Source organism: Diceros bicornis, chromosome 13 (assembly GCF_020826845.1).
Source record: "Diceros bicornis minor isolate mBicDic1 chromosome 13, mDicBic1.mat.cur, whole genome shotgun sequence".
In the NCBI taxonomy this organism is placed as follows: domain Eukaryota; kingdom Metazoa; phylum Chordata; class Mammalia; order Perissodactyla; family Rhinocerotidae; genus Diceros; species Diceros bicornis.
This window is the reverse complement of record NC_080752.1, coordinates 31,080,371-31,093,214: the sequence shown is the minus strand read 5'-3', so window position 1 is coordinate 31,093,214 and position 12,844 is coordinate 31,080,371. Positions and strand designations below refer to the sequence as shown.

At 49.2% G+C, this 12,844-nt stretch overlaps 1 protein-coding gene across 4 annotated transcripts in view; it reads right to left on the bottom strand.

Annotated features, from left to right (window-relative positions):
- MFN2 (mitofusin 2) overlaps window positions 1-8,273 on the bottom strand; it is a 28,381-nt gene extending 20,108 nt beyond the window's left edge. Inside the window, exons 1-3 of one of the 4 annotated variants that reach the window (XM_058552916.1) lie at window positions 8,029-8,273; window positions 6,714-6,854; window positions 2,156-2,334 (exon numbers count right to left, since the gene is read on the bottom strand). In XM_058552916.1, coding sequence (XP_058408899.1) covers window positions 2,156-2,330 — 175 coding nt within the window. In that variant the 5' untranslated portion in view covers window positions 2,331-2,334; window positions 6,714-6,854; window positions 8,029-8,273. Of the gene's footprint in view, window positions 1-2,155; window positions 2,335-6,236; window positions 6,524-6,713; window positions 6,855-8,028 lie in introns of those variants that run through there. The other 3 variants (XM_058552917.1, XM_058552915.1, XM_058552918.1) reach the window with 3 other exon arrangements.
- Window positions 8,274-12,844: the final 4,571 nt, after the last annotated feature.

Genomic DNA, 12,844 nt, shown 5'->3' with positions numbered 1-12,844 from the left:
CACTGTGACCTGGCATCAATAAGAATTATTCAAAGTGCTTCTAGGGGGCATTTGGACTAGATATCAGATAGTGAGCTTGGATGAAAAACCAAAAACAACAACAACAACAAAGAGGTGTAGCAGAGGAGAAGTAACATAGAGGTGGACTCTTCCAGGTTCTTCCAATGCAAAAGTTATACCCAGTTCACTAGAAAGAGTCCAGTAAACAGAGCACACGGACGAGGACAAGCCAAGCATGTGTTCAGGGAGCAGCAGGGGATACTGCAGAGTTTATCAGTGGGCACCCCAGAAGGAAAACATCTCCTAGCCATGATTTTTCAGAGACTGTGAGTGATAAAGATTGCATTTAAGAAAAGATTCTTAATAATCCTATGCTGTTCATAAATAAATAAATAAATGAATGAGTGAATGAATGAATGAATGAAAGAAACAGCCAGTAGACCGACAAGCTCTCTACCTGCTCTTAAGAGAACAGTCCCAAGGCAGTAACCATCCCCTCCCCTAGCCAGGGCAATCCCAAACACATCTCAGGATCACTCTAGTTCTTTCCCTTCCCGTCCACCAACAGGAACACCTCATATTTTCATAAAAAGAGAAATCAAAACACCCATTCCTGATGCCACCACATAAACGCCTTCATTAAGCACGTGTTCGTCCACAGCACCACGTGAGTAAGTGACTCAGAGCACCACGGAGGGTTAGTCTGGGCTCTGGGAGGACAGTGGCCTGCTCTGCCCCATCTCTGCATGCACAGAACCAGGCACACCACAACTACTGCTAAATAAACGGGTAATGAACTAGAATAATGTCAACCACCAATCTTACAACATTCAGATTTTTAAATTTAACAAACATTTAGGGAACAACTTCTTTTGCATCAAGCACCATGCTAAGGGCAGGGCATAAACAGTCCATTCTTAGTCTTAGTCTGTTCGGGCTGCTATAAGAAAATACTATAGACTGGGTGACTTATACACAACAGAAGTATATTGCTCACAGTTCTGGCGGCTGGAAGTCTCAGATCAGGGTGCCAGCCTGGTTGGGTGAGGGCCCTCTTCCAGGCTGCAGACTTCTCATTGTATCCTCACATGGCAGAATGAAGCCAGGGAGCTTTGTGGGGTCTCTCTTCTAAGAGCACTAATCTCATTCATGAGGGCTCCACCCTTATGACCTAATCACCTCCCAAAGGCCCCCACCTCCTAATACCATCACGTCAGGCCTTAGGATTCCCACATGTGACTAAGGGGACACAAACATTCAGCCCATAGTACTGGACATACTCCCTTTCTTAAAAAGGCGCCTTAAGTAGCAGCCTGACATGTAAACCAACCAGAAGGCAAGCCACTCTAGTGGAAAGCAGAGAGTGGAGAGAAGTGTGTCCCTGGGGCACTTCCACTGAACTTCTAGGGTTCCACAGACTAGAATTTGAAAAACCCTGGTCTCACCTAAGCCACTCTTTCACAAATGACAAAACCAGGGGCAAATAAGACTCAGATACTGGGTCTTCACTGACAATCCCAGGACCTGGAGCAAAGGTGAGCTGCAGCCTGAGAAAGCTAGTGGCTGGAGTTGGTACTCAGACTGAGTAGGGCCCCAGGAACCAGACCTTCTCTGCTGATAGAGCAGGAACTAGAGGTTGGGCTCAAATTAGTAACTAGTGGAAAAGGTGTCAGTGACGCAAGTTTCCTATCCATAGTCCTGTCATCTAAAAATATCCGAGAGAAAGAACACCCCAGTCAGGGACAATCAACAGCCAGACAGTGCCTGGTACTAAGGTGGCCAGAACCTGGCCAAGGAAAACACCTGGGCTTTGGAGTCAGAGACACCTGGGTAAAGGCCCGCCATGTCACTTACAAGGTATCAAACAAATCTCAAAACCTCAATCTGCTTGTCTTCTGGACGGGGATAAGATTCACCTACCCCTTGTAATTAAATGAAATAGAATACATAAAATTCTTAAATGACAGGTCCCTTGTTTTCCTGGCCTAATCTCCCTGGAGCCCAGTTCCACATGATTCTGAGAGCAGAGCACTGCTGAAGGTGACAACCCATCTGACAGCCCAAAGGCAGGGCCATACCTCCTCACCCCAAGACCCACCACCTCAATATCGAAACTGGTAGGAGTGGGCCTGGCTGAGCAGGTTGCCTGTCTTACCTTCGAGGAAGGTGGCGCTCTCCTGGATGTAGGCTCCCAGCTGCTCAAAAATGCCATTGATCTTCTTCTTGGCAGTGACAAAGTGCTTGAGTGGGGAAGCATTCACCTCAGCCATGTGTCTCTTATCCTTCTTAACTGTGACGATGGAGTTGCATCGAGAGAAGAGCAGGGACATTGCGCTGCAAGAGAAGACAACGTGAGTGAATCCAGGGACACCCAGCTCGGGAGGCTCTGCTAGGGGTATGGCAGGGTGCGGCACGGGGACCTGGGACCAGCTCTGGGGTCCATCAAGAACCCGGGGCCCTCCAGGACTAGGTCAGGGATGGTGAGATAAGAACAGCAGCTCAAGAGTAGGAAGCAACCTCTCAGGACACTCAGGCCAGTCTCCCTGACATACAGTGTGGGCGCTCAGACGCCGGGAGCCAGGGCCCTGAGTTCAGGCCCCACACTGGCCATCCCTTGCCTATTGAGCAGTGACAGGCCCTGCCTTGTCCGCTGGGAAAGAGATGGGCAGGAATCACGAGGTGACACCCGGAGAAGCCCTCCTCTGAGCCTCAGGCAGAAAAGCACAACAGAAACCTCACGTATCTCCTATACGTAACACACCTAAGGAGAAGCACTGAGTGTTGAAAGCGGGGTGACGCTCAGGGTCAGTGACTCCGCCACCTGCCCCTGGCCGCTCTGCTGCTCGGGTCCCGATGCCCCTAACAGATCTGTGTGTTTTTTTGTGTTTTTATTTTCGGCTGGGGGGTGGACAAGGAAGGGTGATCCTCAAATGAGAGAAGTCTACTTCTACAATTTACTTAAAAACATTTATTGATCTCTTTCACTATAAATGTGTGCACTGTAAAAAATGTGGAAACTAAAAGAAAAAAAACTCCATAGCCCCACCATTCTGTGGTAAGCACTGTTACATCTGCTTATCATCCCAGTCTGTCTCTGTGTGGGCAGCTCTCTTGCTCTCAATCACACACATCTTTGTAGCCTATTTTTTTCACATAGCAATAGCATGTTAGGAGCCATGAGGCTTAACTCCCAAGTCCTAGAGATCTTTGGTCGAAGTCAAAAGAGGCTGAGAGACCAGAGAACGTGGTGCCCAGAGGTGGCTAGGAATCTCTGGTCCCAAGAGTGAATGCTCCTCAGAGTTCCCACCATGCACAGAACTACCTTACCAGCAGAGCCCTCAGATCCTGGGAAGTCAAAAAAAAAAAAAAAAAAAAAGGCCTCTCCGAAAACTAACACATGGACAGACAGAACAGTTTGGTGGTTCCCAGGGGGAAGGGGGTTAGGGGGTGGGCACCAGGGGTGAAGGCACGCATTTATATGGTGACTGACAAACAATAATGTAAAAGTTCACAATGCTATAAACTATTATGACATCAATTAAAAAAAAGGCCCCTCCAAGGAGGATGGATAGCGTGCACAGCTGTGTGTGCCTGGTTCTACCCTCTCCCACACCCAGCAAATTCTTGTCAGCCACTCCCTCCCCAACACCCTAATCACAGCTCTCCACCCGACCCAGCACCTGCTCTATCTGGGAACTGAGAAGGCACTGCTCATGAGCAAAATACAGGAGAAACTTGCAAAGGGTGCCAAGGGGTGTTGAGCAAGTTCCTGAGAAGCAGAAAGAACATCTAGAAAAAGTGCATCATAACTGAAAAGTGGCTCCTGGGAACTAACCATCCCAAAGAGTGGGCAGAAAGATAGACAGACCCACAGGGAAATGGGAACCCACATGTTCTGCCTAAACCTACATATTATTTTGCGATGTTAATGATTTCTAGAGAGATGAGAGAGAGAAGTGACTGTACATCCATTTCTACCTTCCTCTTCAGTAAAACGCCACAACTGTGAGAGAGATTTCCTTAGCATGGAGGCCACAGGTTAAGGGCTTAAATAAGAAAGACAGTTGAGCTCTGAGAAGGGGCACTGGGAAGAAAATACCACCGGCTCCTCCAAAGCAGAAAAGGAGAGTGCACTGAAATCGGGCTTACTGTGGCCCAGCAAGTAAGATCCTTAGAGATAGGGGACGCACACAAGCAGAAGAGGAAAGCCATCGGAAGGAGAAGAAAAGGAGTCTGGGATGAGGTGTGAAATAGTGATGCAGATGGTAGATTCTGGAATCAGATGGAGCTGGGTTCAAATCGTCCTTGTACTATTTCTGGGCTGTATAAACTTGAGCAAGTTATTTAATCTCAGAGCCTTGGATTCTTCATGTGTACAACAAGCATGATACCACAGAGACTAAGAAGACATAGTACAAGCTCAAAGGTAGCTTCACCTGTTATGAAGCAACAACAGTAATAAACCAGCAAGATCAAGACTCTCCCCACGAACACCCAGACTTCAGGCAAGGGCAGAGGCAACTCCACAACACAGCCACAGCTCTTCCAGCCCTGCCGTGTGGATCCGCTCAGGGGTGAGGAGCAGCGCTGCCTGGCCCCAGAAGGGACTGGCTTGCAGGCAGCAAGTTCCCTGAGATCAGCTGAGCTTTTAGAAGCAAGTGTTTTCAAGTTCTGGTCATTGTTTGCAAGCCCAAAGGTATGAAACCAAAAGCATTAGTGTTCAGTAAGTGCAAGACTCAAAGGCATGCACACTAGTAAAAACTTAGTGGGTCAAGGTTACAAGGTCTGCTCGGAGGTCAGCGGGTCCAGGAGCTGACCTGCTCTCACCATTCCCCGCCCGGCAGCTGCATGCCCCAAACCTCTCGCGTGGAACCTACCGCCAACCCCTCTAAGCTCTGGCTGATTTCTCTGGCTCTGTCCATTCCCGAGCTGCGAGTCTGTGTTTGTGTTGCGCGTGCTGCTCTCAGCCTGGAATCTTCTTTCCTTTTTCACCCATTTGGCATACTCCTACTGTCCTTCTAGACCCAACACTAACGTCAGCCCTCCCTCACGTCTCCATGGAGGACACGCAAGCATTTTTACCACACTCTGTCTCCTCATCTAGTCTATGAGCTTCTGGAAAGCCAGTCTCTGGTCACTACCTATTTCCATTTCTACTTTCCTCCTCCACAACTGAGACATGGTTTGAGTCAGTGAATGACCCTTAAGGAGACGACTTCTTACACTTCCAGTCCTGGAATACACAAACCTAGTTTTTTCTTAAAAAGCAACTTTTGGCTAAGCATCTGTTTCTTAGTATTTGGAGCTCAGTGAGTCAAGAGAGTTGAATAAACTCTTCAGATTCCAGAATTTAATCCTTCTAAAGAGTAAGCTGGACATACATACATGCGCAAACAAACCAAAGTTGCAAAATACACGCACACAAGCCAAGACAGGGCCCCCACTATCTTGAGGCTTCACCTGCTGGCTTCCTACTCTACAGAGTGGTAGAAGCAGCTGGGTTCCTGTTCCTCCTCTGGAAAGCTCTGATAGTCCTTACTTCTCTGCAGGCCTCACCACAGGCATGTGGGGCCGCTCCTCCAGGCATAGCTGGGCCAGAGTCCAGCTCTAATATCAGTCATACACTAAGCAGCATGCTTCGAGCTGTTGTAACTGCCAGAAAGTGCTCTTGAAGTTACGGTTTCAGATAGTTTATGGCAGCACTTGCCAAAGTGTGGTCACCAGGACTCTAGTGCACCCAATGTTCCATGTAAAAAGGGTTCCACTGTAGAATCAATTTTTAAAACACTATATGCTATGGTCCCCCTCCACTGGAGCACATGAGCACAGCAAAGACTTTGGGAAGGAAGGCCTGTTGTAAAGACATTAGTTTAACTGTATTTAATGTACCACTTGGCAAATTTACCTGAAAAAACTCTTCTTCTGTGTAACAGTTTTTAAAATCCTGAAGGTCATACTTTGGGAAAAGCCTCATTCATCCCGGTAGTCTCCTACTCCCACCCCAAAAAAGTGCTGGGGGCACAGTATTAACAGATATTAACCTAAGACCAGAATCAAACCCAATTCTAAACTGAAACTGCTATTAGCACTCCAAAGTAATCAACAGCTTTGCCTCAACCTAGGCTATTAGTTGAGGAGGATTAGGTGTCTTGGGAGTAGGGATAGCAATAGCAAAGTTCACTGCAAGGTGTGTTTGGATCCCAAGCACAGTCCCTGAATCCACACCACCTCCTTACCCAGTTTTATGCACAGCAACTCCTAGCAGGGAAAATAAAATGGATCCACGGATCGTCTGCTGGCACAACTGGAACAGAGGAGAAGCTGAGAGATTGAAACAAAAGAGTATACAGGATAAAGGGGGCAGAGCAGACTTGGAAGAGCTGTGGTAAGGAGCCAACCTCTGCCAGGCAGAGAGGGGAAGGGAGGAACCAGCACAGCAGAGAACAAACAAGGGAGGTAGAGACATTCTTCAGGGAGCCCAGAGATCCCACCACTTTCTGAACTATCAACCTTTAAACAGGCTCTCTCAGCAACCAGTGAAATCCTCCATGGAAGCAGAAAGGAGACACAGTTTTTTTCAACACAGGCTGGAAAACTCGGACTCTGTGCAAAGATGACCCCATCCAAGAGACCTGCCACTGGACAGCCAGAGGAGCACACACCTTTTCACTCAACCCAGATCCAAGGTGCCACATGTCACACCCACCACTTACTTTTTGGATGGTGAGAGACCTTCACAGGGTGGGCATCATGGACATGGCTGGAGTCAAAAAGACGTAAAGAATTTGAGTTCTCCTCTTCAATATAGGTTGAAGTTGGTTACTAATTGTGTTGACTCCACCAATTCTGACTTACTGAGGGGAAAAAAAAAAAGAGACATGTCAACAGGCAGCAAAAAAACTGGTGTGCCAAACATGTCTAAGCAGGTTTAAAAGGCAAACAAACTCATCCCTGAGGGAAGCTGACTCAGTGAGTTACTGGGGTGGTATGTGAGGAAGTGCCCTGGGGAGAAACACAACACACAGGTGTGCGGCCAACCCTGGGTGTGCACCCACGTGTTCAGCCACGTGCTGGTGAGTGGCAGGGGCCCTGGTAAAGGCACATCCAGAGGAGTGACAGGAAGGAGCAGGACAAGGACTGGGTTCCAGGAGTGTGGAACCAAGGACAGGTGGGGGCGAGGAAGAGAAATGGAAATTATTGAAAGCCTACATGTGCCAGATGCTCTATGGTATCTTACTTAATTCTCAATTCTATGGTGCAAACAGAGGCTTGGAATACTTAAAAGACTTACACACTGCTAGTTAAGTGACCAAGCTGGGAACTGAGATACCACCTCCCGCTGACTGTAAATCTCATTTGTTTTCAATTAGGTGAAGTTGCCTTACTCCACCAGTGGGGGTGGGAAGGAGCGATCTCAGAGCCCTTTCTGGGAGGAGGGAAAACGCGAACATAGAGAAATTAAAGAAATAGGGCAGTGAAGGATTACAACAGAGGGGGATAGGCAGTTCTGGCTTCATGCATCCAAACAGCTAATTATTCAGTATCTTCTGTTTGTCTGTGTGTGTGCTAGGCGCTTGAGTTAGGGATGGACAAAAACAGTCCCTGCCCTCAAGGGGCTCAACGACCGGTGAGAAGTCAAACAAGTAAACAGACGCCTGTACCAGAGCAGTAAGGGCCCAAAGGGAGGTCAGAGCACAGCGCGATGGTGGCGAACGTGAGCACCTGTCAGGTGCTGACTGAACGCCGGCAAATAGAGGACCGGATGAGAACGGGAAAGAGCAGTGGTGGGATGCGGCTGGGAAGGCGGGGGCGACGAGGAGCCTGAGGGGACCCTACCCCCCAGTCCCGACTACCGCGTCCCGCCCCCTCCACTCAGGGCCGCGGAGAGGCCGGAGCGTGGGGCCGCCAGCCTGCCTGGACCCCGAACCCCCGGGGCCCCAGCGTCCCACCAGCACACGCCGGGCTGCTCAGGACTCGCGGGGCTGGGTCGGGCCTGTCCCCACCACCCCGGCGCGCTCGCCCTCTCACCTTCACCTTCCCGGCCTTGCGGCGGCCATCACACCCCCGACGTCACCAGCGAGCGCCACCCTGGGGAGAGGCGAGAGGAGGAAGGAGGACGCGCGCGTCACCAGCCGCCGCAGGTCTGCCGCTCTGGCCCCGGCGAGTCGGTGGACTCGGAGCTCAGCTGGTACGACCCTACCACTACTTATGGGTCAGGGGTCCGCCGGCTCAGCGCCTAGAGGGCGTCTCAGCGCTCTCGCTCACCGCGGTGGCGACCCAAGCCGATGGCGTAAGCCTCGGCATTCCCGAGGCATCATGGGAGCTGTAGTTCCGCCGGGCGCCCGTCAGGGCTGGGCGGGGCCTCGAGCTGTCAAGGGGCAAAAAAATAAGGGCGTGGATTAGGGGTTTCCGCTCTTTGGTTTGTTGCCCCAGAGCCAGATCCCAAGGCCCCTCTGGTATCTAAGCTTGCGTTTTGTAATTTTAGAAGATAGCTTTCAAGAGGAAGACAGGAAGCAAACTTGGGCCTGCTGCCCTTCAATTGACTTTGAGGAGGTAAGAACAGCAACAAAGGTCACTGAGCAGGATACCTAACATACATCGTTTTGTTTAACCTTCACAACAGTCCCAGGAGGCTCGGAGGGGAGACTACCCCAGCTCACATATGGCAGATTGCTAGGCCTCATTACGTGCCAGGCACTAGGATACAGCAGTAAACAGGTCTCCTGATGGTCAGCCACAGCAGGGGAGGCTCCAAGCCTGCACTCTCCAGTAGGGAGCCCCCAGCCCCTTGTGGCTAGGGAGCCCCTGAAACGTGGCTAGTGCACACTGAGATGCGCTGTAAGACTTAGTATGAGAAAAGAATGCAAACGATCTCGTTAATATTTTTATATTGATTATGTGTTAAAGTGATAATATTTTGGATAAATTGAGTTAAATAAAATATATTACTAAAATTAAGTTCACCTGTTTCATTTTGCTGTTTAAAATATGGCTACTAAAAAATCTAAAATTACATAAGTGGCTAGCTAAGATATTGTGGGTTGTAATAAATATATCTTTGGTCTTCATTCACTGTTCCTGTGAAATTGAACAGCACATAAAACATTGACCAGCTTAAACTAGTTTTGTATCCTTAAAACAAATTTTTTGATTAATCAAACCTTGCTCAATAACAGAGACAGCACGCATATGTGCCAGGTGGGAACCCATAGCCTCAGGATGACCCCTGGAACCAAGAATCTTCAGAAATGTTGCCACCAGAAGCAAGAAGTCCTTCAATAAGGAAAAATCTAGGGGCTGGCCTGGTGGTATAGCGGTTAAGTGATCATGCTCCACTTTGGTGGCCTGGGGTTCGAAGGTTCAGATTCGGGGCGTGCACTGATGCACTGCTTGTCAAGCCATACTGTGGTGGCGTCCCATATAAAGTAGAGGAAGATGGGCATGGATATTAGCCCAAGGCCAATCTGCCTCAGAAAAAAAGAGGAGGGTTGGCATCAGATGTTAGCTCAGGGCTAATCTTCCTCACACACACACACACACATACACACAAAGTAAAAATCTGGCTTCCAGTAGCCCAAGTAGCTTGATTACTGATTCAAGACTAGCCAGTCACCTTACATGGGCCCAGCTACAGCTTAGTAGCCCCAAACTCCTTAAATTTCTCCCTGAACCTTGGATCCGGGAGACAGATTTGAGAGCTTTGCCTTCTGTCTCCTTGTTGACTTGCCGGTCAACCTCGAAATAAAGCTCTTGCTTTTCTTAAAAGCTGGTGCCATAGTATTGGCTTCTGTGAGCATCCGGCAGTGAGCCCTTGCTTGATAACAAAATGAATGTCTTTTGTTATTCGTAACAAGCCCCTGTCAACCACACCTGAGTTTACGTTAATGAGGTAACTTTTGGAAAGCCCCTAAGGATGGGGGCTGGTTTCCAGGAGAACCAACAGTGTGATTGGAGGGTTGGAAATTTCACCCTCACCACCTCCTCAACCTCCTGGGAGGGGAGAGGGACTGGAGATTGACTTGATCACAATGGCCAATGAGTTAATCAATCATGCCTACATAATGAAGCCTCCATAAAAATCTCTAAACTACAGGGTTCAAAGAGCTTCTGGGCTGGTCAACATGTAGAAATTCAGGAAACGTGGCAGGCCCAGAGAAAGCGTGGAAGCCCCTCACCCCTTCCCACACACCTTGCACTATACATCTCTTCTATCTAGCTGTTCCTAAATTGTATCCTTTTATAATAATCTGGTGGGGCTGGCCTGGTGGTGTAGTGGTTAAGTTCGCACGCTACACTTCAGTGGCCCGGGGTTCCTGAGTTCCGATCCTGGGTGCAGACCTACACGCTGCTCATCAAGCCATGCTATGGTGGCGTCCCACATACAAAATAGAGGGAGATTGGCACAGATGTTAATTCAGAGATAATCTTCCTCAAGCAAAAAGAGGAAGATTGGCAACAAATGTTAGCTCAGGTGGGCCGGCCCCGTGGCTTAGCGGTTAAGTGCGTGCGCTCCGCTGCTGGTGGCCCGGGTTCCGATCCTGGGCACGCACCGACGCACTGCTTCTCCGGCCATGCTGAGGCCGCGTCCCACATACAGCAACTGGAAGGATGTGCAGCTATGACATACAGCTATCTACTGGGGCTTTGGAGGGAAAAAATAAATAAATAAAATCTTTAAAAAAAAAAAAATGTTAGCTCAGGGCCAAACTTCCTCACCAAAAATAAATAAATAAACTGGTAATCTAGTAAGTAAACTGTTTTCCTGAATTCTGTGAGCCACTCTAGTAAATCAATGGAACCAGAGGAAGGAGGGGAATCTCCAATTTATAACTGGTCGGTCAGTGGCATAGGTGACAACGTGGACTGGCAATGGTGTTTAATGTGGGGGTGGGGTGGTAGTCTTGTAAGACTGAGTCCTTAACCTTTGGGATCTGACGCTATCTCCAAGTAGATTGTGTCAGAATTGAGTTAAATTTGTAGACCACCCTTTCAGTGTCTGCTGAGAATTGAATTGCTTGGTGTGGGAAACCCCCACACACATTTGGTGACCAGAAGTGGAGTATTGTATGGAGTGTAAAGGAAAACAATAGAGTTTTTCTCTGTAATCACATTATATTTCTGCTGGACAGCATTGCTCTATAACCGTGATAGAATCTTGCCAAGGATACCTCAAGAGGCACATCGATACCCAGGGACTGGCCAGCATATCAGTTCCCAGCGCGGTTGGTCAGAGGGAGCAGACCTGTCTGTGCTGCCCTGAGTGGACGAGCAGCCTCGTGTCCTGCGAGTCAGACTCTGGACTGTAGACCGCACCCAGCTGCCTCGGGGTATGGCCAGGCCTCTGGGACAGCACACACAGGGTCCTGTTACTCACTGCCTCCTCAAAGCTCCCTAGCCTCCCTAAGGGGACTGTCAGTTCTCCAAGGGCAGGAAGTGAATTCCATTTCCTTTCCCTTCTTTGGCAGAATCTTGCCCAAGTCAGGTGGAAGCCTGGAAGTTCTCCTTCGTAAACATCTGTCCTGTCCATTCCCTCCCGCAAGTTCTGGCCTAGGCCCTGGCCACTTGCCTGGCCTGCTGCAGGAGCCTGGGCCTCCATTCCCAGCCTTCTGGTCTGGCCCTCCACCCAGCACTGGGGCTTCTCTCTGAAATACAACTTCAAGCCCTTGATGACAAGACTCCTCCAGTTCAGCTGACAGCGTCATCGGGGAGGGGTGCGGAGCAGGGTTGGTGTGACATTGCAGGACATCTTTTTTTTTCTACATTAGCTATTTCTATTTTGATGGGTTTTTTCACGGTGGACAGGAATTGCATTTGTAATCGGAAAAAAGTAACAGTTAAAAACAACCCTAAGACACATGCACACACGCTTGTATGTGCACAGATCAGCTCAGAAAGGACACCCAGGACGCCAGGACACAGATGAGGTATGGTCGCTTCTGGGGAGAACTGGGCTGCCGGGGAGAGATGAGAAAGGGATTAAGATCTGTGCTATCTGAATACTGTGGGCCAATTTAAAAAACAAAAACTTAAAATTATCTTTAGAATGCATCTGCAAAACCCCCAAATGACTCCTATTAAATAAAACCCAACTCCTCCTAGATAAAATCCCACTCTCCTCAGCCTGGGAAAATGGGCTTTTACAATCTGACCCCCTCCACCGCACCCACCCCAGCTGACCCGCTTTCTCTGATCCCACCTGTCTGTGCCTTGTTGGCTCCAGCCATCTGACCTGGAGAGTCTCTCTGCCTACTGGAAACCAACTCCCCCTCCAAGGCCCACCTTAAACAGCATCTGCTATCAGGTTTCTCAGTCTCAGCACTACTGATATTTGGGGCTGGGTAATTCTCTGTTGCCGGGGGCTGGGGAGGGGTGCGGGGGTGGGGGTGCTGTGCACTGTAGGATGTTTACGAGCATCCCTGGTCTCTACTCAGTAGTACTAATAGTATTCCACTTCCCCCTCCCGGGTTGTGACAAATGCCTTCAGACATTGCCAAATGTCCTCTGGGGAGCAAAGTCATCCTCAATTGAGAAGCACTGTGTTACACAAGCCGGCTGGTCCCTCCCGCTGCCCACAGCAGTTCTTACAGCCATTGTGCCTTTATCACACTGGGCCACAGTGAACCGCACTGGGTTCTTTACTGGACTCAAGGGTGCCTCAGGGTCAGGGACCAGCTTCCTGCTAATATCATACTCAAATTCCTGACCCTATCACTTACATGTTGCATGACCTTAGGCCAATTACTCGGCCTCTCTGAGCCTGCTTCCTCATCTATAAAAAGGAAATAATAGTCCCTACCCTAGAGGGCTGTGTGCTGAGTGCCTGGCATGCACAATGCCCAGCCCG